Source organism: Leucopleurus acutus, assembly GCF_964270905.1.
Source record: "Leucopleurus acutus genome assembly, chromosome: 5".
NCBI lineage: Eukaryota > Metazoa > Chordata > Mammalia > Artiodactyla > Delphinidae > Leucopleurus > Leucopleurus acutus.
Window position 1 is genome coordinate 59,933,426 of NC_139147.1, and position 26,532 is coordinate 59,959,957.

General features: G+C 38.4%; 1 protein-coding gene across 5 annotated transcripts in view; it reads right to left on the reverse strand.

Annotated features, from left to right (window-relative positions):
* Nucleotides 1-2,101: 2,101 nt before the first annotated feature.
* SPICE1 (spindle and centriole associated protein 1) overlaps nt 2,102-26,532 on the reverse strand; it is a 62,810-nt gene continuing 38,379 nt past the window's right edge. For 3 of the 5 annotated variants that reach the window (XM_082839953.1, XM_082839954.1, XM_082839955.1), the window contains exons 11-18: nt 21,319-21,450; nt 17,925-18,066; nt 16,772-16,996; nt 10,004-10,494; nt 7,732-7,915; nt 5,227-5,329; nt 4,356-4,443; nt 2,102-2,889 (exon numbers count right to left, since the gene is read on the reverse strand). In XM_082839953.1, coding sequence (XP_082696079.1) covers nt 2,836-2,889; nt 4,356-4,443; nt 5,227-5,329; nt 7,732-7,915; nt 10,004-10,494; nt 16,772-16,996; nt 17,925-18,066; nt 21,319-21,450 — 1,419 coding nt within the window. In that variant the 3' untranslated portion in view covers nt 2,102-2,835. Of the gene's footprint in view, nt 2,890-4,355; nt 4,444-5,226; nt 5,330-5,407; nt 5,587-7,731; nt 7,916-10,003; nt 10,495-16,771; nt 16,997-17,924; nt 18,067-21,318; nt 21,451-26,532 lie in introns of those variants that run through there. The other 2 variants (XM_082839956.1, XR_014326230.1) reach the window with 2 other exon arrangements.

The window sequence follows — 26,532 nt, forward strand, 5'->3', positions numbered from 1 at the left end:
GCCTGCCACAGGAACGGCTCAATAAAGGACAGCTATTATTACCATTATGGTGCTTCCATATTGTGCACACCATAAGAGGGCAGCACAGCATAGGCTTTGGAGAAAGACTGCCTATGTTCCCATTCTAGTGCCACCACTCCCTGGTTACGTGACCTTGAGAGAGTGCTTACCTCCTCGGATCTAATTTCCTCATCTGCAAAATAAGGATAACAGTACTTACCTCACGAAGATGTCATGAAGTCATGTGGCTAGAACAGTGCCCGGCACTTAGCACATACTAAACCATTATTAAATTCTGCTAATCCAAATGATTCTGCTATACAGTGTAGGAGTGATTATATCATAACTGTGGATTTAGCTATCAGTTTAGTTTCTCTCGCAAGCTGCAATTTGGAGAACTGTCAATTTTATTAAAGTTTATTAGCACCTGATCAGCAGCTTTCTGGGACATATTGGACAAGACATATGTTAGCAAAAAACTTGCGTCTAAAACCAAGAAACACAAGTAATCTGAGTCTGGACCGTTAAAAGTAAATACAAATGTAGTACATCACAGTCAAATACAGCAGAGTTCACCTGTCTGCAGTGCTATAGATCCATGGTTCCCAAATTTGAGCATGCCCCGAATCACATGAAAGGCTTATTAGAAAAGACACCAGAGTTTCTGCTCAATAGGTCTGGGGTAGGGCGCAAGAATTTTCACATCTAACAAGTACCCCAGGTGATAATGATGCTGCTGGCTGGTGTTCACGCTTTGAGACCCACTGATGCAGCTGGCTCTGAAAGCTGATAAAGAGAAGCTAATAAAGGTAGTTTAACTTAATTAAAAACAAATATGCACTAATTTATGACTTGGGAATAATAAATGTTTTCATAATGATGTTTCCCAAGCTTGGCTGTTCACTGGAATCATCTCAGGAGGTTTTTAAAATACTAATGTTTGTGTCCCGTCCCCAGAGTTTCTAATTTAATTGGTCTGGAGTGAGAATTGGGCACTGGGAATTTTAGAAGGTCCCCAGATGACTCTAATAACAGCTGAACTTGAGACGCACTACTCCAGAAGGCCTAAGAAAGAAAGGCTCCTTTCACTATATCTATTATTCTTGGAGTTTTTTCAATCTACCTTTGTATTTTATCAGCAAAAACGAACATTAACAGGATGAATACTTCAATATCAGTCCCAAAGGTTGCCAGTAAGCTAGTGGTAAAAGTTTTTGCATTGGTTCTCAACTCTGGCTGCACATTAAATCACCATGAGCAGCTTTTTAAAATGCCATGCCAAGGCATCTTAGAGGTTGAAAGGAATATAGAGGAAAAAAATAAAGAGCCAACCAGTTGGAGAATATTAAAGAAAATACACGTCAAAAGAACGCATTCACAAAGCAAGCAGATAACTTGACATTTCAGTAAGAGGAGGAATAACACTAAAATGGGTTTATATGCCATACAGGGATAGTATTTATTAAACACCGAGGTTTAAAAAGTGCAATACAGACGGAAGAATCTGCAATAATGCAAATGCATACAGATGACTTCACATAAATAAAATCAGTGATACCAAAAGATAATAATTATTTTGCCCCTACAACAATGAAGAGGCCCAAATGAAAGCTGCATAGCACACTTCCTACAACTGTGACTTACAACTGCAGGAGGAGGGAAGGTGTTATCTGAGAGAGTTCCCCAAGGAGTTACAGTGTGCTTCCCCCTCGCCACTCCCACCTCTCTTAGGCTGAGAATTCCTATCATAGAGTCAAGGAGCAGAGACCATTCAAAAACCAAGTTTAAAACAGAAACCAATATGTGAGATCAAACAGGTGCCTTGAAGAAAAATCTACCCTGAATGCATTGTAGATTCAAGGCTGGGAAAATTGATAGCAACGTTTTGTACTCAATTCTGTTTCAAACATTAAATAAACCAATAAATCAATGTTAGTGCATTCAGATATTTAAGCTCAATCATTATTTTTTTGATATACATTACCATTACTGATAACATTTTCACATGTAAAGACTATGTAAGAATTTTATAATGTATATAACCACCCTTACCTGCTTAAGCAAATATAAACAAATACTCCCACACTGACTTTCTTTTTTTTTTTGCGGTACGCGGGCCCCTCACTGCTGTGGCCCCTCCCGCCGCGGAGCACAAGCTCCGGACGCGCCGGCCCAGCGGCCATGGCTCACGGGCCCAGCCACCCCACGGCACGAGCGATCCTCGCGGACCGGGCCACGAACCCTCGTCCCCTGCATCGGCAGGCGGACTCCCAACCACTGCGCCACCAGGGAAGCCCCCACACTTACTTTTGAAAACTATACATTCCCTTGATGGAAAAAGTGATGGACTACAGTGACGTCTCTCAAAAGGGGGTGTAAATTTTTCTGAAAGCCAGACTTTAGTCACACCGAGTCATTTTATTGTAAGTTATAGGCAAAAGCAGCTTAGTTCTTCAGAAAAAAATAAAATAAAAATAAAATAGATCAACATTTGAGATTCACTGGACCAAAAAAAAATGTGAATAAAGATGATAAAGATAAAAATATATTACTCCAAAAAATCCTTGAATTTATTAGAATATAAAACTTTAATTTCCCTCTAGTCAAAATTTTATTCACAAGAGGTTATAGGTTGTTTGTTTGTTGGAAATCTATTTGAAAAGGTTGAAAATTAAAATAATTGCTTTATTTCTTTGTTCCATTAGTACTAAGTCATGAGATCTTTGTAAGTTGTATCTGAAAGAAGAACATAAAAACTTAAAAGCAGGAGCAGGGAAAGGGGAGTGGAAGCTCAAGAATATATTACTGAGAACAAACTCTACAACTCGTCCTCACTTATGACACGTGGGTAGCAAGAGCAAACCAGCCTTCTTCATTTTGTTTCTTAATCTGTTGAACAAAGATGCAGAAAGGCTTTAGAAAGTAATCAGGAGCATGAAACCACTCAAGATTTACAATTATTTATAACAAGTACATAGAACCAAAGTTATCTTACACTACTGAATGGTACTAAAAATTATTGCTACTAGCAATTTTTTTTGGGTACGCGGGCCTCTCACTGTTGTGGCCTCTCCCATTGCGGAGCACAGGCTCCGGATGCGCAGGCTCAGTGGCCATGGCTCACGGGCCCAGCCGCTCCGCGGCATGTGGGATCTTCCCGCACTGGGGCATGAACCTGTGTCCCCTGCATCGGCAGGCGGACTCTCAACCACTGCGCCACCAGGGAAGCCTGCTACTAGCAATTTTTATTCTCTATCAGAGACACTCCCAAATATTCCCTGGTCAACAGATCCCCTTATTGATTTGGCAGACCTAATTTTTTTCAAAAGAATCAATCCAGTATTTTATACAAATCAATGTACAACTTTTTAAAATAACAAAAAAAGTTATTTGACTTTGGTAAATTAAATCTGTTACTAAATTCCAGAAATTAAGGGCAAATTATATAAAATAGTTTATGTTAAAGCTTTTTAAGAATATAAGAAACAACAAAGGACAAATCTTCCAGTGCTGGGCAATCAGAATATTCTGGGCTTACCGATTAATTTGGACTATAAATACTCAATGTTTATTGAGGTATTCACTATTTTGTCTAATTACTGAAGCTAGTAATAAGAATAGCAAGGAAAATTCCCCCCCCACCCCATCAAACAGTTGTTAGCTCACATTTGCAAATGTAATGTTTATGATTTTAAAGATACCCTCACAATTTGCTATGACTAATCAGTCAAAGGAACTATATTTTGCTGTATTACCAGCACAGAAAAACGTCTTTTGCAAAAATTTTGGATATACTGTAAGATGCTTAGTTTCTCTACATTCCTATAGCAAATCAGAACACATAAAAAATACGTAGGACATTTATTTACCCTTTGTGCCATAACCTCTCTACGTGTGGCACATAACCTCTCTGTGGCACACTCAGATACAGCACACTGGGGCAGAGTGACAAGGAAACTGACTGGCCCCAGCGCTCTGGCTATCCCAAGCCCTACACAGCCACAGCAAAGACTGAGGAAACCAGTATCTCAGTAAGCCCACAGCCCATTCAAGGCACCCCTGCGTGTCTTGCCACACTATTTGGAATGCTCTGCCTGAAACAATAATGTCCGATCTTTGTTGAAATCTTATTGAATTTTACCTTATTCCTTAGTTACCCTAGAAAACAAAAGAAGTGTATGCTTATTTGTTTTTCCTAATGAAGGTGAATTAGTATTTCTTTTCTTCTGAGAATTTTATATTATCTTTAAGATAACAGGAATAATAATTAAGCATGAAAACTACTAAATCAGCCACCTCCCACCTTTGCCCTCCCAACCTCTAGACACATTTCACAATTACATTTTATCACATACCTCTGCTCTTGGATTAACAGGTGTCAAGTGCCCACTTCCTGAGGTGGCATTTAATGGAGAACAAGAATTACTGGTAGCCCCTGGAGATCTATTTATGAGAAATAAAAGAGAGTGAGAGAGTAATCTATTATTATTCACCTTTAAAAATTATATAAGACACAATTCTCAATACTGAGAAGAGCTTGAAAGGAATGGCTGACTTAAGTCCAAATGAGGTAAATTATTTTCAACATATTTTCACCAACCTAAGTTTTTTTTTTTTAATTAATAGATTTTCTTTTTTAGAGTATGTTTAGGTTTACAGAAAGACTGAATGGAATGTACCATTCAGTACATTAGAGGACCACACTGGTAAGTTTTTAACATTAAAAGAGGAAGAATGGATGTGCAGGGATGGGGAAGAAGGTCAAGGTCGTGGAAGAGTAATGAGACGTGGAGCAGTGCAGTACTAGCATGTAGAGTGGACACAGACAGCCAGGTACATCCTTGGTGTCACCATTTACCAACTACGTGACCCATGGAGGCAAATTGCCCAATTAGCTCTATGAGCTTTGGTTTCACTTACTGTAAAGGAGGAAAATACTATTGGTCAATTTACCCTGTCATATATTACCTCCTAATTTTGTAACCCATAAAACGCTCTACATATGTGCTATTATCCTAGTTTTGTCTTCAATAGCCAACCCAATGCTTTTCTACTTAATTAAGGATTGTTCCTCACTCTTCTTCTTTTTTCGCCCAAAATTCTCCTCCCCAATTACTTGATTTTCTCTACATGAGTGAATCTGTCTGAAACTAAGTCAGACATTATGCACTACCTTTTTTCACAAAGAGAATAAAACACAAACCACGTTCTTGATTTTAACCCTACCTTCTTGAATTTAGCCCACTGGTAGGAGAGACAATACTGCATTTTGAGCTTTCTGGGGCTTCCACTACTGGAATAGATACCTCGATCGTCCTCTTTCCTCCTTCTATAATATAAAAATAAACATTAGTTTATTACCTTTCAATAAAATGAAAATTAAAATTTAACTTGATTTCTGTCTTACTGCAAATTATAAAGTTGAGGGTTCTTTCTATATTTTTATCATCATGGACCACAAATACACTTCAAGGATTTTTTAAAAAACGAACTGTGGGACAAGAAACTTTAGTTCTTAGTGTCAATTCAGGAGCATGCCAGTTCCTAGACAGTCAGAATCTTCAGACAAGTGGTATCATGTCAGATCTGCAAGTGAAAAACAGAAATTAAGAGCTAGCCCTAAAGAACAGGAGATCTTGGTGAGAGCGACTTATCTAAAGCTTTCCGAAAAAAAAAATGAAAAAGAAAGAAAATTTCTGGAGTTATACAGTAAAACTTTAAATCTTCTAAATCTATTACATTATTACTGTTACTGAAGACATTAAATTTGGAGGGGAAAGTTGGCTGAAGAGCTCATATGGCCAACAGCAAGTATAATTATGTACATTTTCAATATTTCAGAAGTAGATACTCAGTCAACAAATATTTACTAAGTATGTACTCATGAAAGGCTCAGGCAGTGCTCCTAAGAATCACTGCTTAAAACCAGTGATTTCTGGACTTTAAGGGGTAATGAAGCTCTACCCAATTTTATAACATATTCCTTGGTTGCCCCAGAAAACAAAAGAGGTTCTGCATGACATACGATTTATTTTTATCTTTATCATTATAGCCCACAGAGGTTCCTGTGAAACCAATAATTTTACTTAAGAAAAGAATACCTTAGACAAATAAGCACTGGAATGGAAAGAACACGGTTGCAAATCTACCAGTTTGCTTTAGAATTTCAGACAAATCACTCAACCTCTTTGTGCCTCGGTTTACTTATTTATCAAATAGTTGTATCAGCTTTGTCTACTCTGAAGGTATGTTGAAAACTAAATGAGCCAACAGAAATGAAAGTATTAACCTCAAAGAACTACTGAAATAGATGTCTCATTTGATCACAGAATTATTCTTACGAGTGATCTGCTTTATTTTTTCTTCATTGCACTTAGCACTAACTGACATTGTCTCATGTATTTATTTGCTTATTTGTATTGCCTGCTCCCCCCAGCTTGAATCCCGGAGTAGTCAAGCTGGGCAGGGGCTTGTCCTGTTCGATGCAGTATCCCCAGTGCCCAGAACATGGTGGCACATCGTTGGTATTCACATATATTGAGTGATTTCACTTATTTATTCTAGCCACAAGTTGCCTCTAGACTTTCTGACTATGAAGGACGGGAGATAAAGCTGTAATGTGAAGGAGCCTAGAATAAACAAAGAGGAAGGACCTCAGGGAAATGCGTTATCTATCACTTTCCAGTAACTTCCAGATCACTCTGTTTTCCTGTTTTCTTTTTTTAAAATATTTATTTATTTACTTAGTTGGCTGCACCAGGTCTTAGTTGCGGCACTCGCGATTTCTAGTTGCGGAACGCGTGAGGAATCTAGTTCCCTGACCAGAAATGCAACCCGGGCCCCCGGCATTGGGAACGTGGAGTCTTAACCACTGGACCACCAGGGAAGTGCCTCAAATCACTCTGTTTTCTGGGTCTGTAATTCAAAAAGGAAATAACTTCTGAGAGAAAGAGTCTTATTGGTAGATCCTTCATAGGTAACGTACTTCAACCAGCCACAGGACATAGGAATCTCTCTAAAACAATAATGCTTGAACACCTCAGGGGGCACACCACTTACTGATACAGAGCTTTGTCTATTCCTGACAATTAGAACCTTCTCTTACACCCGGCCCAAATTAGTCTCTCTAGAACCTTCATGCAGCTCTACGCCTTGAGGGTCTTAATAATTCAATTTTTGGCTAAAGAGCAACTTGAGGTCTACTTCCTTTCATCAGTACCTTTTTGAATGCGATCACTATGATAACTAATTTTTCAGTTACCTTCTATTGTTTAGAATCGCCTGTAGCTTCCCACATTCCTAAACGTAACAATTAAATAGGAAGTTTAACTTACAAATGAAAATGTTTTAATGGTTTTAACAGAATAATAACTTGTAATTTGTTGCTGATGAAATTCTAAATTATTCTGATGCTTATGTTTATAAATAGCTGCAGCATACGCCATGAACGAATCATATACAGAACTAGATCCCATTTACATGTAGGGCAACTTAGGAACTCAGACACCAAAGATTAACTGCAGGCACCATGGGATAGCTTTCTAGAAGCTAGAGAGGAGACCGGCCTTCTAGTCCCATTCTGTCACTTAGGTCTGTTTCTTTCTATATAAAATGGAAGACACTGAAATATATGCGCTCTGAGATTTCTTTTAGCTAAATATATACTTGCAAAATCAAGAAAATGAAAATTTTCACGTGTCTAGGCTTTTAAATCATGAATTTGTGACTAACCAGTCCATGCTCCGAGAGGTGACCGAATAGGTGATACTGGTGGAGAGGAAGGATTCAAACCAACAAGTTTCTGCTGCTCTATTAACTGCAAGAGTTTTCCACGAGCCTCCATACTCTGTCGATTCAATTCTGCAATCCGCTCCTCCATGCTACTTGGTGTTAGAGGTTGTACTGCTGGAAAAGACTTAAAAAAAAAAAGGACACAGACTCCATATTAAATATAATACAAACAATTATGACCTTTTGTAAAAACGAACTCTTCCACTAAGAGCCAGCAAATTAGTATTCATAGCCTTTGCTACATGTGAACTTGAATACTGGGCAAATAGTAATAGAATTTACAAATTTCTTAATTGAAAAATAAAGGCTAAAGTAAAGGGATACTAATCCTTCTAATATCAGTGCCACATAAGCCCTCTAGTCCCTCTGTCCATGGAGAGTGTCTGTGGGACAAAGCAAAGCCTTCCTGCATCTCAGCGTTTGTTGAGCTGCACAAAGATCACACGAGCAAAGATACTACTCCGAGTGATTGACTTCTAACATCCCTATTAAAGGCAGGTCTGGAGTTTGAATCACAATATACAAAAGAGGACCTGCGATAGTTGAAACAGATGCTTCTATAATTATAATCTTCATACACGCACTATGAGCTATTTGGCAAAGATTTCTAGGAATCTTATCACTCCTTCTGACCATGTGTCACCCTACCCAGGCCACTTTTGGCCTAATATACCTGATTCGAGAAGGCTGGTGACTGGAAAGGAATATGAGAGGTAGAGTAAAAAGGAGCCACCCAAGGAATATAATGTAAGTTTGATTTGAAAATTCCTGAAAGGAATGTCACTCTTAAGTACTTCATTTAGTAAATATGTCCCTTTGTGGAAAAACAATTCCTACTAGAAGTCACTAATTTGTAGCTTATGCCCGCTAGTTAAAAAAGAGATAAGCAAAACAGCATGAATTAAAACTCATGTTGTAATTCTGATTATAATGAAAAGGGTGGTGAGGGCAATAGTACTGGATCGTCCTCTCCAGCCCAACTGTTGTACTAATCGGAAAAGGGGGCAAGCTCCATTTTTAATTCTGTGGGTTTTTTTAAACCATGTTTAAAAAACATGTTTCAAATAAACTTCAAAACTCTGCATACACAGAAACGTCTCTGTTGACTAAAACTGAGGCAGCTTGTACTTACATACAACTGTAACGATCACTCCTAATCTCCGTCTCGGCTTCTTCTGCCAGTCCCTTCTGACTGCTATTTCTGTCACTCGATACCTGTATTGCCCTTATTGCCCATGAGCCAGTGCTGACAGAGATGGCCCTTACCCCCACCCTCTCCTAACCTTCCTCATGGAAGCCCTCAATCCACAGTTGGTTAAGCCCCTATGGAAGCGATCACTCTGGAACCCCTAATCCATGAAGCTGGCCAGCTCCTTCCCACGGCCCCGCCTCCCATCAGAACTCTGAGAGGCGCCACATTGGCTCATGACAGGGTAAAAGGAAGACTCTCCCGTCACTGGGATCTGCATGAGGGCGTGTGTTATCAACACTCCACAACTGGAACTTAGAATCCCTTTGCTCCCCACAAACAAGGAAATGAAAGTTCACGTTGCCAGGTCAGTCCTCAGTTATGTAACTTACAAAATTCCAGCACTACAACATGCAGACTTTTGCTCCTCAAAGTGTAATCCTTGGACCAACATGACCTGGGAACTTATTAGAAATGCACAGGTTCTACCTCAGACCTACACAATCAGAGTCTGCATTTTAGCAAGATTCCCAGATGATTAGTATGTACATTAAAGCCTGACTTTAATATTCTTTAAAACATCATTTCTAAGGGAAAATGCATTCTGTGTCCTAAAAAATTAACTACTCACGAGCTGAGGGCCAACTACACACAATTCTCTTTTATGAGCCCCTTTAAGAGGAAAAATGATTTCAATTAAAACAGTTATGTGGTAAACTTTCAAGACATATTTATTCTATATATTATATTTAAAACTTCATTCCTAGCTTAATTTTAGCTTTCCTACCTGTTTCACTTTTGTCCTATTTTCCTCATTCATTTCCTCATTTTAAATTTTATGTTGTACTCTTTTAATGCATGTGTGACATAAACTGATAAATAACCTCTACTTATTTTGTGATGAGGACCCGACACAGCATAAGCCATCTAGTACCAGCTTCAAGCACCAGGGTCATTTCTGGATGCTCCAGCAATATACTTAAATACCAATATGTCTGTAGGCAATCCTTAACTGGCACTCACAGAGGTCATGTTGCTGGCATGACTCGTCTCCTGTTTGTTAAACTCCCGAAGTCCATCCCCTTGCTCTCCCCCCGGCCCAATAATATTATTCAGGTGTGCCTTGATAGCTGAATTCTGCAGTGTCAACTCAGCAATTCGTGCCATGATGTCCTTTCTTTGTATTAATGTCTCATTTGTTCTAAGCTGTTGCCCATCTCCCAGTACTGGGGGTTCTTCTGAGACTGCGGGGTTTCTTGATTGCTGAGTGCTTGAACGGGAATTGCAGAGGGGCTGTGAGGGGTTAACAAAAGGAGCCTGGGTTTTGTTCTGCAAATCTTCTCCCATGTGAGAGGCCGTCCACCTCTGAGTAAAGAGATGACTCTCTTCACTTGAATTCTGAATGTCTGTGGCAGTAGGTACGGTCTTCTTTTCCCAGTTTTGTTCCTTCTCAATTACTTCCACGGTTGGAGGAATTCGTGGGGCAGGACGAGTTTGAACAGTCCTCCTCAATACTGTAGATAAAATTAAAACATAAGAAACATGTACCACTTAACCACAGTTGGCACTATAATCATCTCATTAGCCCTCCTTAGTAGTTAGAGAAATATTTCGATAGAAGGATTTGGTTTCTGAATGCCTCATTTATTTTAGCAGAGAACTTACCAGCAATACCAGCACTAACAATGAAGTACAGAGTCTTTTATATTCCTTAGAGCTTTATCGGCATCCTTGTGAAAAACCATCTACCAAGTTCACATTTTAACACATATATTAACTCATACCTGGGAATCTTGGGGGGAGTATAGATATATAATGTAAACTGAGGATGGGCAGGGGAAGCATCTCTGAAGAAGTAAAGTTTTTAAATGATTACATATGTGACAGAAAGTAGAGCAAAGAACATTACAGTTAGAGAGGACAACATATGTGAAGGCCCCAAAATAGGAAACAGTAAAGAAAGGAGGCCAGTCTGGCTGTAGCATAGCAACAAGGCAGAACTGGGAGTATATGAAACCAGACAGGCATACAGGGCCATTTCTTGCAGAGCTTTTAAAAGCCATGTTAGAAATTTTATAATTTAATCCAAGAGCAATGAAACCTGGAGGTTTGGGAATGACTCAATTTACATAATTTACATTTCTTAAATTCTGTCGATAATTGGAAGGTCCAGGAATAGAAGTAGGGAGACCGATAAGCAACTGTAGTAGTCAAGAAGAAAGATGATGGTAGCTTTGACTAAGGTATGTTTGCTATAAAGATGGAGAGAAGTAGATACATTTGAGGAATACTTTGGCAATAGAACTGAGAGTGATGAACTGAAAGTAGGGAGTGAGGGAAACGCACAGAGCAAGATGGCATGCACAAGTGAATGGATGGTGATGCCATTTACTGACATGGAGAAGACAAGGAGAACAGATTTGGTGGAAGGAGGATTATTAAGATTTGTTTTGAACATGCTAAGTTTAAGGTGCCTATATATCCATCCAAGCAGATGAAACATGGGTCAGAAACTTAAGAGACTATCTAGGCTAAGATCCAAAACTGGAGGTCACTGGGCATATACTGGGTTTGCCAAAAAGTTCATTCGGGTTTTTCCGTAACATCTTATGGAAGCCACAAGAACGAGTGAGATTATTTAGAGAGAAAGAATAGAGTGAGAGAAGAAACCAGTAACAAGACATGAAGAACTCAACATTTAGAGTCAGATATAGGAGGAGAAGCTAGCAAAGCAGACTGAAATGGAGCAGCCAGAAAGACAAAGAAATATTACAAGAATGTGGTTTCAAGGAAACAAAGAGGCAGTGGTTAACTGTGTGTAATATTACTGTAAGGCCTAGAAACATAAGGACAGAAAGCGTACAGCAGAGTTAACAACACAGTGGCCACTGGAGCCCTTAGCCCTTAGTGATTTAGGTAGAATGACAAATATGGGAGTGCATCGGGGGAATAGATGCTTCTATTTCAAGACTACAGACTGAGCATACATTTATCTCGCCTTCTTTAACTGACAGTAAGGAAATATAAACACAAATAAACTCACACCAGTAAAGATAATGGTCTGGGGAGAAGCAGTAGCAAACTAGATATTTCAACACATTTCTGGAAGACTGAGAGTGGATGGGAAGTGTGTGAAAGAATGAAATTGTGCAGAAGCCACAGTCCAGAATATGTCTATTAATTAAAAGGAAGCTACAGGTAAAGCCAGTTTCTTTTGGGGAGTACTGAAAAGGCTGCAGGCTCAAAGCTGACAGGTACAGAGAAAGAGAAAAGTAGGGCTAAACTGGGGAATTACTTGAAAGCTTGTCTTTTATACAGTGATGTCAGTCAACCTGTTGCTCACAACTTCTGACACCCATCCTTGAAAACAACAACAACAAAAAAAACAGGGTTGGAAAGAGCAAATGTGGTAGACGCAATTGGATAGCTGGATCCTGCTTCCATATGTTACAGGAAGCCTGCAGTTAACATCTCATGCCCATATGCGCAAAGCAACTACTTAAGGCAAAACATATTGGGAAAACAGACCTAGCCTTACCTACATCATAGAGGAGAAAACTTATGCCAGCTACCTATACTATTCAACCTAGTCATTTATTCTTAAATATGAATGGACAATAAAGGATGACCAGACATTAAGGAAAGCCAGCAGCACAAAAAAGAAAAGCCAGGATAGATAAATAGAACAGACTAAGAAGAGAAGAAAGAAAATTCAGGTACAGAGGAAAATGTAACAAAATTTTAACTGGTTTCCTCGGAAGAGAGTTTCTGGAAGATATTGCATTCATAATGAGCAGCAATGGAAAAAAGGACAATCAGAAAATAAGAAAGGGTCCTTGATTGGAAATTAAAAATATGGTTGGTGAAATACAAAAATGTAAAAGTCAGGCTTGAATATAGAGTGAAAAATACTTCCAAAATATAAGAAGGAAGATATAAGGCCAAATACATGAGAAAATAATCCAGAAGGTCAACATATAATTTCCCCAAACTGCAGAAAGTCATGTCTTCTGACGGAAAGGTCCCACGGGTGCCTCACAGTAATGAGGAAAAAACCCACATTTAGATACACCCTGTGCAATTTCAGAATAAAAATAAAGGGATGCTAAAAGCTTCCACAGAGAAAGAGTAGGTCAAAAATACAAAGAAATGATACTGCGATATGAAATCAGACATCTTGACTGCAACACTGGATAATAAAAGTCAATGGAACAATGCCTTTAATTTCTCAGGAAAAGGGACTAAGGACCTAGAATTCTATTTCTAGCCAAATCATCAATCAAGTATAAGAGAAAAATGACAATATTTTCAGATTTTCAAAAACTCAAAGTTTACCTTCTATATACCCCTTCTGATGTCTTCTTTCAGAAAATTGAGGGAGAAAACCAAAAAAGAGGAAGAAATGGAATCTAGGATGCAGCAGATCCAAACCAACAGTGTGATAACAGGGACTTCCCTGGTGGTCCAGTGGTTAAGAATCTGCCTTCCAATGCAGGGGACGCAGGTTCAATCCCTGGTGGGGGACCTAAGATCCCACATGCTGCGGGGCAACTAAGCCCACGTGCTGCAACTACTGAGCACACGAGCCACAACTAGAGAACCCATGTGCCACAACTACAGAGCCCATGTGCTCTGGAGCCTGCACGCCACAACTCGAGAAAAGTCCACACACCACAACGAAAGATCCCACGTGCCTCAACGAAGATCCTGTGTGCCACAACTAAGACCTGACACAGCCAAAAATTAAATAAATAAATATATTTTTTTAAAGTGTGATAACAGCAAGTCCCAGGATAAGAGCTGTGCAACAGGCCCAGGAAGCAATCCGTTGAGACTGGAACAGAGGTTGGTGGGCTCTGGGAAGGTATCTCTGGTGTCAAAGTGGAATGACTAAAGGACGTGCAAATGAAATGGGTGAAGGCACATTATACTTTTGTCAACAAGACGATAAAAGCAATTTGAATCTTCAGGCAAAATAAAAACAGAACAAGAAAATCACAGTATAAACACAGAGCCAAATAAAACATTCTGAGCAAATGATGAAGTGAAATAAGAATTCACCTTGACCTTCATACTATGAACTTTTTCCTTTTGTGTGGCACAAGGACTGATAGTAACAATGGACCCAAAAAGAAAATGTAATTGTTATTTGTTTTCAATGTCAGTATCCATCTATAGATGAGACAGAGAAGATATAATGGTAATGGAACATTGTAAATGTTAACAAATTTGATACTACCAAAGGAAAGGTAAAGGTGACTGAAGATGCGAGGTGGAAACAAAGGAGAGGAAGAAGGAAGGGAGGGGAGTTAGTGTTCTCCTCTCATAGCAGAGAGCTAATAGATACTGCCTGAAGTTAATGAAAAAGAAATAGAAAGTATTTAAAGTCATGAAGTTCTGCAACAGAAGAAATAAAAATAAAAACATAATTATCCAAATTAGATAGAGAAGAGAGGCAGGTGTTAAGATGAATTAAACCCTCTTCTTTAATAAGGGAGAGTCTATAATGATTGTGTAAAGTTGATACTTCAAGAAAAGAGATGTGAAAATATTTTATGTTAATTATTAAGATCACCATCAGATAAACAGACATCAAACTGGGATAAAAATAACTGCCTCTTGCGGTAGGCCTAGAGGTGGAGGAGGAGGAGACCCTTGTATGTGCTTTTTTTAACCACCTGCAAATATGAATTAAATTAATACTTTAAAAAGTGAATGGAAGATAAGAAAGTGAAAACAGCATATGTATACCACTCTTTCAAGAAGCATGGTTATAAAAGAAAGTAGAAATTGATTAGTAGCTAAAGGAAAGTATTTATGATGGGAAATTCTAGAACAACACTGTCCAATATGGCAGCCTCTGGTTATACGTGACTATTCATATTCAAACTTTAATTAAAATTAAATAAAATTTAAAATTCAGTTCCATCAGTCACAGTAGCCACATTTCAGGTTCTCAGCAGTCCCATAAGGCTAATAGTGGCTACCATATTAAATGGGGGAGATATAGAACATTTTTTATCATCACAGAAAGTTCTATTGAACAGTTGTTCTAGAGCATAACTGAACACTGATGATGCACCCTATGTACCTCTCATCTCTGCATGTTCAGTTTAACTGAACAACTCTTTACATGTGAGCATTCCAAAGAAAATGCTGAAAAGTATGTTAATAAAACTTCACCAATTTAGAATACATATTCCAAGGTAGTTCTATCTGCACACTGTAAAAGAAATGTGCAGTGTTATTTTCAATGCAGAACCTGCTGAAGATGCTAATAAAATGTTGTCTAGAGCAATCCCTGAATAATTTGCTTTCATGAACAGTTAATATATTTGCAGAGTAAAAATATTTATTATAATTATTTCTTTAAAAGGATTTCAAGCTACCCTATCACCAATGAAAAATAATTTACAATATCTCATAAGAGATCATTAGGCAAGCCCATTAATAACATGCAAACATTTGAAAAATTACTTTAAGGAATGAAAAGCTAACTTGCACAGAAATCAGAATTGAAATTATATTTCGTAAATCTAGCCAATGTTAATAATACTTACTAGACCTCTAAAGAGGAAATATCAAATCACAGAACTGTAGAGCTGGAAGGACATTAAAGATAAAGGAAAAGACTCTCATTTGAGAGACAGGAAAACTAAAGTCCAGGAGAGGTATCTTAGCCCCATGACGCACAGCTAGTCACTGGACCGGCAGGCCAAGATTCCAGCACTTTTGACCCTCAGCCTAGCGCTGTCCCCCTGTACCACACAGATCTGACAAACTCTACATTTGCATTGTAAATGCTAAAACAAATTTTATAACTGCAATGATTTGTCATTTTCTTTAACCTTTTATGGTCTTTTCATGTCCTCTAAGGGAAACAAAGTGCAGAAAATCTGACAAATTCTGTATGTCCTAATGACAATAAAAATTATTCTTCTGTTCCTCTACATAAAAATATAAACACTCTTTTTAAAGAAAGAAAAATTTAGGCAAATCAGGGCTGAATAACATTTTTCTAAAAACTTCGGAGGAACATCTAAGGTAGTTTTTTGATTGAAGAACTCTTCTGAAAATGAAATGAAAGCTAGAGCTCCAGAAAAATGTACATGTGGACAAATAAACATAATTTTCCAAACAGTGAAGGAGTCCATGGAACATCTGAAGACCATCCATGAGCTCCAAGTTTTAAGAATCTATGAGCGAAGGATTAATAATAAATTTTTAAAATATTATTCAAAGTTCTCTTTATATGTGCTGCAAAAGTAATTCTAAAGCTACTTTTAATTATACATGGGCTTTCATTATAAAATTCTCCAAGCTGACTGAGCTAAAAACTTTTGCTAAAAAAGAGGTTAGTAATCAGATCCGACTTACAAAATCCTCCAAGTCACAGTTCCTATCTTTCCTTGGTTAAACTTTCCTTACTCTCCGGAGTACAATCTCCCCTTGTTTCTTACCCCCTCCTGTGCCCCTGGACCATAGACACAAATGGGATTCCCCTTACTCTGCATTTTATTGCTGAGGACTTTGGTCCTTTGATCTGAGTTCAATTAATATTTACAATGTCTGATGGAACAGATACATAATGAAATTCACTGTCACATTTCACCATAGGTATAATACACATGATATAAACCACCCTGAAAGACCCTCCTTCAGCTTAAAGATTAGGTATGGTAATCAGTATCTTTTAAAATTCTGTTTATCAGGGAAAAATGAACACAATATTTTACATACATGAAGCATAAAAAAACAGCTGCCTTATAGCTTTAGAAGAAGCCTGCTTACCATCCTGCAAAGGACAGAATTCGGAGTTGCTCTTCTGCCTGGGTGGTGTTAACAATACCGCTGGCTCAAATATATGCCCTGGAAAATTGCTGGCCAGATTCCCGCTTTCTGGAGGGTTTGGCACCTGAGACAGTTTAACAGGCAAATCTTCCTGTGGCAATTCAACCATATCTTCCCCTCTGAACATCAATGGCACGGAGACATTAGCATTTACAGCTGGACCCTCTGAAGAAGATGAGAGGCTATGAGTACTCAAAGGAATTATGAGCGCATTTCAGGTGTTTATACTTAGATGCATTTCCACAGAGAGCAAAATCATGGGGCCTCCGGAGCCTTCACTCTCTAGTCCATATGCTCATTTAGCAGTAACTCACAGGCAAAGCTCCTGGGGGGCCAGCACTGGGAAGAAGTGGCTGTTTTGGAGAAAAGCACTGCCCTTGAAGACCCACCCTCACCATTGAGTTTACCTCATGCAAGTTAAACTTTAGAGTCAGCCACTTCTTAGAATCCCTTGTAAGAAAATGCACCTAAATACATAAAACTCTTTCCACACAGAGACACTCATCAAAATATTACTTAGAAGTAAAAAATCCTAAATGTCCTATTCAGCCTATGGCATATAATGATGGCACATGAGGTGAAAAAAAGGTTTTCAAAGCATCACCACAAATGAACTAAAGTCATGAATTTCTGAAAGTCAGTATTTTTTTTTCTTTCCACGACCATCCCGTCCCCTTCTGAACCTGGGGCACCATAATGAAAGGTGCTGGTATTAAATTCCCACATGTCTAGGAGGCTAGTTCTTCTACTTTCTATTGGTGTGACTTTGCTAAGTTACCAACACTTTCTCTAAGCCTCAGTTTTCCCATCTAAAAAATGGGGGTAACAATGACACCTATCTCATAAGACTGAGTGAAGAACTCTTGAAAATTAAATGAAAGCTATATTATGAGGATTAAATGAGATAATACATGTAAAACACTGTAAAAGTACTTGGCATAGAGCAAGTATCCAATAAATATTAGCTGGAAGTAGCAGTGGCAAATGTAATAGTGTTAATGCTGTTTACGCATAAACAGCCAATAATTACATACAAGTTTACAGTTTTTTCTCTATAAGTATTTTAATCCCAATCTGGGATTGTTCCACTCACCTGGACTGTCCATATTTCTACTTGTGGCTCCCCTTTCTAATGTCTGACCTTCTTTGTTATTTATCACAGGACAGTTCTTAATGGCATGCGTGAGTGATATAAGCTGCTCATCTGTTGTGATCATGTACTGCTGAAGTCTTGCCTAGAGAAAAATGAACAAAATAATATCATTGGCATATCAGACAACAAATCATCACCTAGGTATGTATAACTATATCATTTCAGACTTTCAAATACTAAAACAATGCATTCATTAAAACATATAATTATAAATATTTTTTAAATTCCATGGTAGAAGAATGGTCTAATAAATCACGGAATATTATTAATTAATAAATACACTGCTACAACAATAAGAATTAACCTTTTCATAGGGCTTTCAATTTACAAAATCTCTTTATATAGATGATACACTACTGACTCTCGAGGTACCCTGAGAGATACATCAAGTGGAGGAAACTCAACAGAATATTATATAGACATTTAAACTGATAAACATGAGCATTATAAAAATTTATGGTAATGTATATAAAATAGTGTTAAAAGACTATATATATATATATACCACATATGTATATATATTACAGTTGACACTTGAACACAGGAATTAGGGGCATCAACCCTCTGCACAGTGAAAATTCATGTATAACTTTACAGTTGGCCCTCCATATTCGAGGCTCTGCATCTGTGGATTCAACCAACCACAGATTGCATAGTACTGTAGTACATATTTATTGAAAAAAATTCATGTATAAGTGAACCAGCACAGTTCAAACTAGTGTTGTTCAAGGGCCAATGGTATATACACAAACAGACATAGATATCTCCAAGATGAACAGACATTAGATAAAAATCAGATGTGGTCAGAAGTCAGAAATATTATTAGTAGGACTGCTGAATGAAGTATACTAAACATTTTTATATCCGCCCAAATTTTTCCCAAATTCCACACTCATATATCTAGTGGCCTACTCAACATCTCCACCAGGAACTCACATAGGCTTTTCAAACCTAAAATACACAAAACCAAACTCCTCCTGAACATCCCCACCTCATCAATAACAACTCCATCCTTCTAACTGCTCAGGCCAAAACTCTTGACTCTTCTCTCACATCTTCCCGTTTACCCCATATCCTATCCATTGGCACATTCTACCGGTTGACTTCAAAATATATTAAGAGGCTTCCCTGGTGGCGCAGTGGTTAAGAATCCACCTGCCAATGCAGGGGACATTGCCTACAAGCTTAAAGTGTTTACAGATTCAAAATCAGGTCAAGATACATTCCTTCTGATGATGTCATATCTTCGTGAGGCTGAGTTTTCATTAGTTGCTGTGCTAAAAAGCAACACTGCATAAAAATGATTGTGAATAGGAAATAAGACTGATGGTGTCCAATATGATTCTAAGCTATGAGAAGCTGTACAATGCTTCATGTACAACATATATACGTATTCCATTAGTAAATAACTGTGGTTATTTAATCATGATAAAAATAAGACTTTTTCTATCAATTTACATGTATTATTTTTTTCACACAGCATCCAAGCTGTTAAGACATAAATACTTATTAAGTTGTTTGAACCTAACTACTTAATAAATGGAACTGTTGGGTATTTCTTTGGTCTAGGAGTGTCCTGAGGCACTAAGGGCTTGAATGGAGCTAGGGCAGTGATCTCTGATCTAATCTCAACACAACAGCCTAGAGTGATTCTCTTAAAACTTAAGTCAGATCACATCTCTTCTCTATCCAAAACCCTTCAGTGGTTTCCCATCTCATTCAGAACAAAAGCCCAAGTCCTCACTCAGCCTGCAGGGCCCCATGTGATCTGGCTTCCCTGCTCTTGTCTCCTCCTGCACTCCCTCTGCCACATCCCACTCCCGCCACCCTGGTCTCCTTGATGGCTTTGAGCTCAATAGCCATGCTCCCACCTCAGGACCTTTACCCTTGCTGTCCCTCTGCCTCGAGTGCTCTTCCTTCAGCGATCAGCATCCTCGCTTCCTCACCTCCTTCAGGCCTTTACTCAATGTCACCTCCTCAGACAGACATGGGCCATCCTATTTATACCTTCCCACCTTGGGCACTTCCTATGCCTCTTACCTGCTTTATTTTTCTTTATAGTACATAATAACCATCTAACTTACAATATACTTCACTATTTGGGGGTGTGTTTATTTAGAATATAAGCTCCTTGAGGGCCAAGATTTTTTTTTTTCGTTCATTACTGTATTTCCTGCACCTAGAACAGTTCCAGGCCCACAGTAAGTGCTCAATAAAGATTTGTTGAACATATTAGTATACTTGAAAAGTGTACTATCTTCCTAAGAGAATTGAAAATATATGTTCACACAAATACTTGTACATGAATGTCCATAGCAGCATTATTAATTCATTACACACAAAAAGTGGAAACAACTCAAACGTCCTTCAACTGATGAATGGATAAGCAAAATGTGGTAGAGCATATATTTAGAATATTATTGGGCAATAAAGAGGAATGTAGTACTGATACATGTGACAACATGGATGAACCCTGAAAACACTATGTTGTGTGAAAGAAGCCAGACACCAAACACCACATATTGCATGATTCCACTTATATAAAATATCCAGATTAGGCAAATCTATAAAAACATAAAGTATATTTGTGGTTACCAGGGGTTGAGGGGAGGAGAGAATGGAGAGTGAATGCTAATTAGTATGGGGTTTCTCTTTGGGTTAATGAAAATACTCTGGACTTAGCTAATGGTGCTAGTACACAACTCCATGAATATACTAAGAAACCACTGAATTGCACACTTTAAAAGGGTGAGTTAAATGGTATGTGAACTATATATCAATAAAAAAAAATTGCATGTCTTATATCTAATGTCCATTGACACAAACATAACTTGTCTACTAACTACTGATTTTCTAGTCTCTTTTGGCTGTTAAGTAAAAGTAATAATAACCACTATTTGAGAACAAAAAGATGAATAAAGATACTGAAGATACTATAAACAACTTTAAACAGCATATGTTATAGGAGGGTTCCTCAAAGGGTATCCTCTGCTATTTTGAGATGAAAAGTAGCTATCATAACACTCATTTCATATTTTGGATAAACTATTATAATATTGGTAGTTATCATTTAAATGTAGATTCTGTCTTCCCCAATAAATAGTAAGTTTCTTAAAGACAGTAGCCTTACTCTACACTATTTGTAGTCCAAGTTTCTACTATACTACCTCCAATATCATAAATGTACCATAAAAGTTACTCTTGATGATAATAAAGAAGCAGTAAGTAATCATGCCAGCACAAGTAAATCAAAGGCAAAGAAGAGAATCTCAGACATCCATAAAAATGCTTTATACTACTAAACACAGAAAAGTTTGGGATCTCATCTAAGTACCTGGGCAGCAGTATTTTCTTCTCTAAGGAGAAGAACTTCAGCTGTCAGAGCATCAATCAGCTCTCGATGATCGCCTAATGCTTGTTCCAGTTGCTGCCTTGTCTCTACTTCTTTACGCAGCTGGAGCTCACTCTACAAAAAAAAATGTCAAATAAACTCCCATCCATAGCATCACATGTTGAAAACTAAAAGTTTCTACTCAAAGCTGTCAAAGAAGAGAATACTTCCAAAGTATATGTTATGTGACAGTAATGACAATTAAATATTTTTATTAAAAGGTTTATAGTTGATTATAATGTGCTGCTTTATCCTCTTCCCTTCTTTAAATATAACACAATGAACAGAATGGTATGTAGAATTAAACAACTACAATTTTTATAGAAGAGAGTGGAAGGAAGTACATATACATGTTGCTTGAATGTATGTAGGCCATCTCTAGAAGGGCACACTGGTATCTGCTAATGATAGTTGGCTACAAGGAAGGAAACAGGTTAAATGGAAGTTAGGGGTGGGAATTAGGTTTTTCATCATATATTCTTCTGTATCTTTGAATTTCATACCATGTAAATGTATCACCAATTCAAAAATTAAGTTTGTTAAAATATAATTAAAAATAAAAAACAGGTTTAAATGATTTAGCTTTGTAAAGCAAGTGATTAACTAAAAAGTACATGTTTCTAAGCCTGTAATACATTCAGAGAGCCAAAAGTACATTCCTAGAGATTCCTAACTTCTGGGTAGAAGAACGGTAAGACTATCACAAGTCTGACAGTATAATAAATCTTTAAAAAGCAGATTTAGATAGATCTCTACAAGATGGTGGAGTAGAAGGACCTGAGCTCACCTCCTCTCACGAAAACACCAAAATCACAGCTAACTACTAAACAACCATTGACAAAAAAGGACTGGAACCTACCAAAAAAGATCTTCTACTTCCACAGATAAATAAGAATCCACGAGACAGTAGGAGAGGCACATTCACGACACAGTCAGATCCCATACCTGCCGGGTGGGCAACCCACAAACTGGAAAATAATTATATTGCAGAAGTTCTCCCACAGGAGTGAGAGTTCTGGGCCCAGGTCAGGCTCCCTGGTCTGGGGGTCTGGCACTGGGAGGAGGAACCCCCAGAGCATTTGGCTTTGAAAACCAGGGGGGCTTGATCACAGGAACTCCACAGGACTGAGAGAAACAGAAACGCCACTCTTGGAGGGTACACACAAGGTCTCGTGTACACCAGGACTCAGGGGAAAAAGCAGTGACTGCAGAGGAGCCTGCGCCAGACCTACGTCCTGGTCTTGGAGAGTCTCCTGGGGAGGTGGGGGGCAGCTGTGCCTCACTGCGGGAACAAGGACAAGGACACTGGTGGCAGAGGTACTGGGTAATCATTGGCATGAGCTGTCCTGGAGGCTGCCATTTTGATGCCAAGACCTGGCTCCACCCAACAGCCTGAAGGCTCCAGTGATGGGATGCCTCAAGCCAAACAACACACAGGGCAGGAACACAGGCTGATCCATCAGCAGACAGGCTGCTTAAAGTCTTCCTGAGCCCACAGCCACCTCTAAACACACCCCTTGACATGGCCCTGTCCACGAGAGAGACAAGACCCCACCAGTGGTCAGCACCAGTCCCTCCTACCAGGAAGCCTGCACAAGCCTCTTAGATCAGCTTCATCCACCAGCAGACAGACACAAGAAGCAAGACAAACTATAATCCTGCAGCCTGTGGGATCGCAAACACAGAAAGTTAGACAAAATGAGACAACAGAGGAATATGTTCCAGACAAAGGAACAACATAAAACCCCAGAAGAACAACTAAATGAAGTGGAGATAGGCAGTCTACCTGAAAAAGAATTCAGAGTAATGATAGTAAAGATGATCCAAGATCTCAGAAAAAGAATGGATGCACAGATCGAGAAGATACAAGGAACGTTTAAGAGCTAGAAGATATAAAGAACAAACAAAAAGAGATAAACAATGCAATAACTGAAATGAAAAATACACTAGAAGGAATCCACTGAAGAATAAATGAGGCAGAAGAACGGATAAGTGAGCTGGAAGACAGAATGGTGGAAATCACTGCCGCAGAACAGAAAAAAGAAAAAAGAATGAAAAGAATGGGGACAGCCTAAGAGACTTCTGGGACAACATTAAACGCACCAACATTTGCATTTTAGGAGTCCCAGAAGGAGAAGAGAGACAGAAAGGGCCTGAGAAAATACGTGAAGTGATAATAGCCAAAAACTTCCCTAACATGGGAAAGGAAACAGTCATCCAAATCCAGGAAGCACAGAGAGTCTTATACAGGATAAACCCAAGGAGGAACATGCCAAGACACATGTTAACACATTACTGACCAGGGGATTTTTGCAGAAACTAACGCTGGTGGCTGGCAATTTGTTATGTAAGTGAATATGGAAACACTAGCATTTGAGTAAATATTGACAACTTTTTTTTGCACTTAATGTATTTATTTGAAACTTTGTACATGTCTTACTAAAGCATTCCAATATTTTGTTAGAGTGTGATAGGCAGTATAGCAGGCACCTCTGTGCAGGGGAACAGAACATCTGTTACAAACATACTGTGTTTCACTGTGCTTTCCCCTGAAAGAGCAGATGCTACACTTTCTGGTGGCACTTCTTTTTAGTCCTGTGGGTATTATGTCCTCTAGAATATGTTTTTATTTTACCTGATAGTTGACAAGGTGGATCTTTGCAGGGGGCTCTTTTAGAAACGCCACAAGAAGGACCAGGTGCAGGACTACCACCACATTCACCAGAATGGTCAGTTACCCATTGTCTAGCTAATAAAAATTACTTGTAAGTCATTTTATTCTGTGCATTAAGGCTACAATAAATTTTAAACACATTGAATAAACCGCAATTACTCAAAAGAAACCCAGTTTCTTATACCATTTTAGAGTTTTCCAGAGGACACTGAAGTTGGACAGATTTGATCAGATTGATCCACTCCTTTCATATATTTATTATACTCTATATACAAGTGGGCTTAGTTATCTGATGGCCAGTCCTCCTGTCTTCTTTTCCTGTAGATGCTATGGAGGCGTCATGAATAGTTGTCACCATGCGGACTAGCCTCTTGTCTTTCCATATAAGAAGAATCACTTCTCTCTTCTGTAAGAATGTCATTTCTCCCATCTGTAGATTTTTAGATTTCTCCTTTAATTGGTTTAATAGACCACGATTCTCTCTTATAGTCCCACAAACTCTGGTTTTATTTTTCAACAATATTTCAGATGTGGACACAGTTGTAATAACTGTCTTTGTAAATATGGTGCCATGAACCAAGATAAGGTTGTAGGACCAATAATATTGTTTCTTGCAGTTTCTTTCCTTCACCCATGTAAATCTCAAGACTGCATGTATATCCAGCTTCACTTTTGCTAACCATCCTGACCAAAATTCCATATTTTGTAAGTTTTCTGGGATTATAGGTTTGTTTTTTTTTAGCTGTACGCAGGCCTCTCACTGTTGTGGCTTCTCCCGTTGCGGAGCACAGGCTCCGGATGTGCAGGCTCAGCAGCCATGGCTCACAGGCCCAGCCACTCTGCGGCATGTGGGATCTTCCCAGACCGGGGCACGAACCCGCGTCCCCTGCATCGGCAGGCGGACTCTCAACCGCTGCACCACCAGGGAAGCCCGGACTATAGGTTTTGAATCTGAGTCGTCCTCTCCACTTTATCTTTGCCTCCTCAAGTGATAGCTCTTGTTTGGGTACATAGATCGATTGAAATTTTGGTAGAAAACAATCCAAAAGAGACTTAACTTTTGAAATTCTGTCTGCAGGACGTGGAGTTTCCAAGTTATCATTAAAGTGAAGAAATGTCATTATTTGTTTGAACCTTCTTCTCGTCAAAATCTTTGGAAAGATAGGTGTTTCAAGCAAGGGGTCAGTCGACCAATATTCTTTCCAGTGTGACTTTCTTATTTGTTCCATCAAAATTATTAATCCAAGAAACTTCTTCATGTCACTATTGCTTACATCAGTCCATTTTAAAGCCTTATCATACTTTTTATGGTTTTTCATTCTGTTGGTGATACAAGTTTGTTTGAGAAGCAACCAACTTGAAAAAGTCGTTACCAAAAATTAATTCTGCTATTTCACTAACACTTTGTGGGTTATTACATTCAATAGTTACAGCTGACACACCCGTAAAGCCTTCCAATGTTTGTGAAATGTTGCCTTCAACCCACTCTTCTGTAGAAGCAAAGAAGCATTCTCCAGCACTGTGAGTTTCATTTTCATTTTCTGTATCAGAATCAATCACTAAGGTTTTTTGTCTTTTTGGTGGTCTAATATTCACATCTGCTGAATCAGAACTATATTCTGAAGAACTATCATCTCCTGAGACACTAGTATATATGTCACTAGAAGAATCAGAGAAAGTATCTGCATAAAATTCACCGAAAAATTCTTCTTCACTCAAAATTTCATGATGCATAATTTTTGAAGATTTTACGATAATAAACTTGCATTTATAATTTGCACAATGTTGGAACAAAAACCTAATGGAGCAAAACGTGAATAATAATGACAATCGCAAGTTGTATAATGAACCCTTGATCAATTTTAAGCCCTAACAACTTCACACGGTGATATTAATTGTATCACTTTCTAAAAACGTACTGATACGTCTCTGGTCAATAACGTTCAGGTAACAAAAGATGTATTAATACATTGCCCGTCAATAAGTTGTTAATCAAATTGACAAAAATTAAAGACAGAGAAAATATTAAAAGCAACAAGGGAAAATCAACAAATAACGTACAAGGGAATCCCCATAAGGTTATCAGCTGATTTTTCAGCAGAAACTCTGAGGCCAGAAGGGAGTGGCAAGATATACTTAAAGTGATAAAAGGGAAAAACCTACCACCAAGAATACTGTACCCAGCAAGGCTCTCATTCCAACTCGATGGAGAAATCAAAAGGTTTACAGACAAGCAAAAGTTAAGAGAATTCAGCACCACCAAACCAGCTTTACAACAAATGCTAAAGGAACTTCTCTAGGGGGAAAAGAAAAGCCCACGACAAGAAATGAGAAAATTACAAATGGGAAAATTAACTGGTAAAGGCAAACACACAGTAAAGGTAGGAAATCATCCATACACAAATATGATATCAAAATCAACATTGTGAGGACAGTACAAATGCAGGATATTGGAAATGCATTTGAAATTAAGAGACCAACAA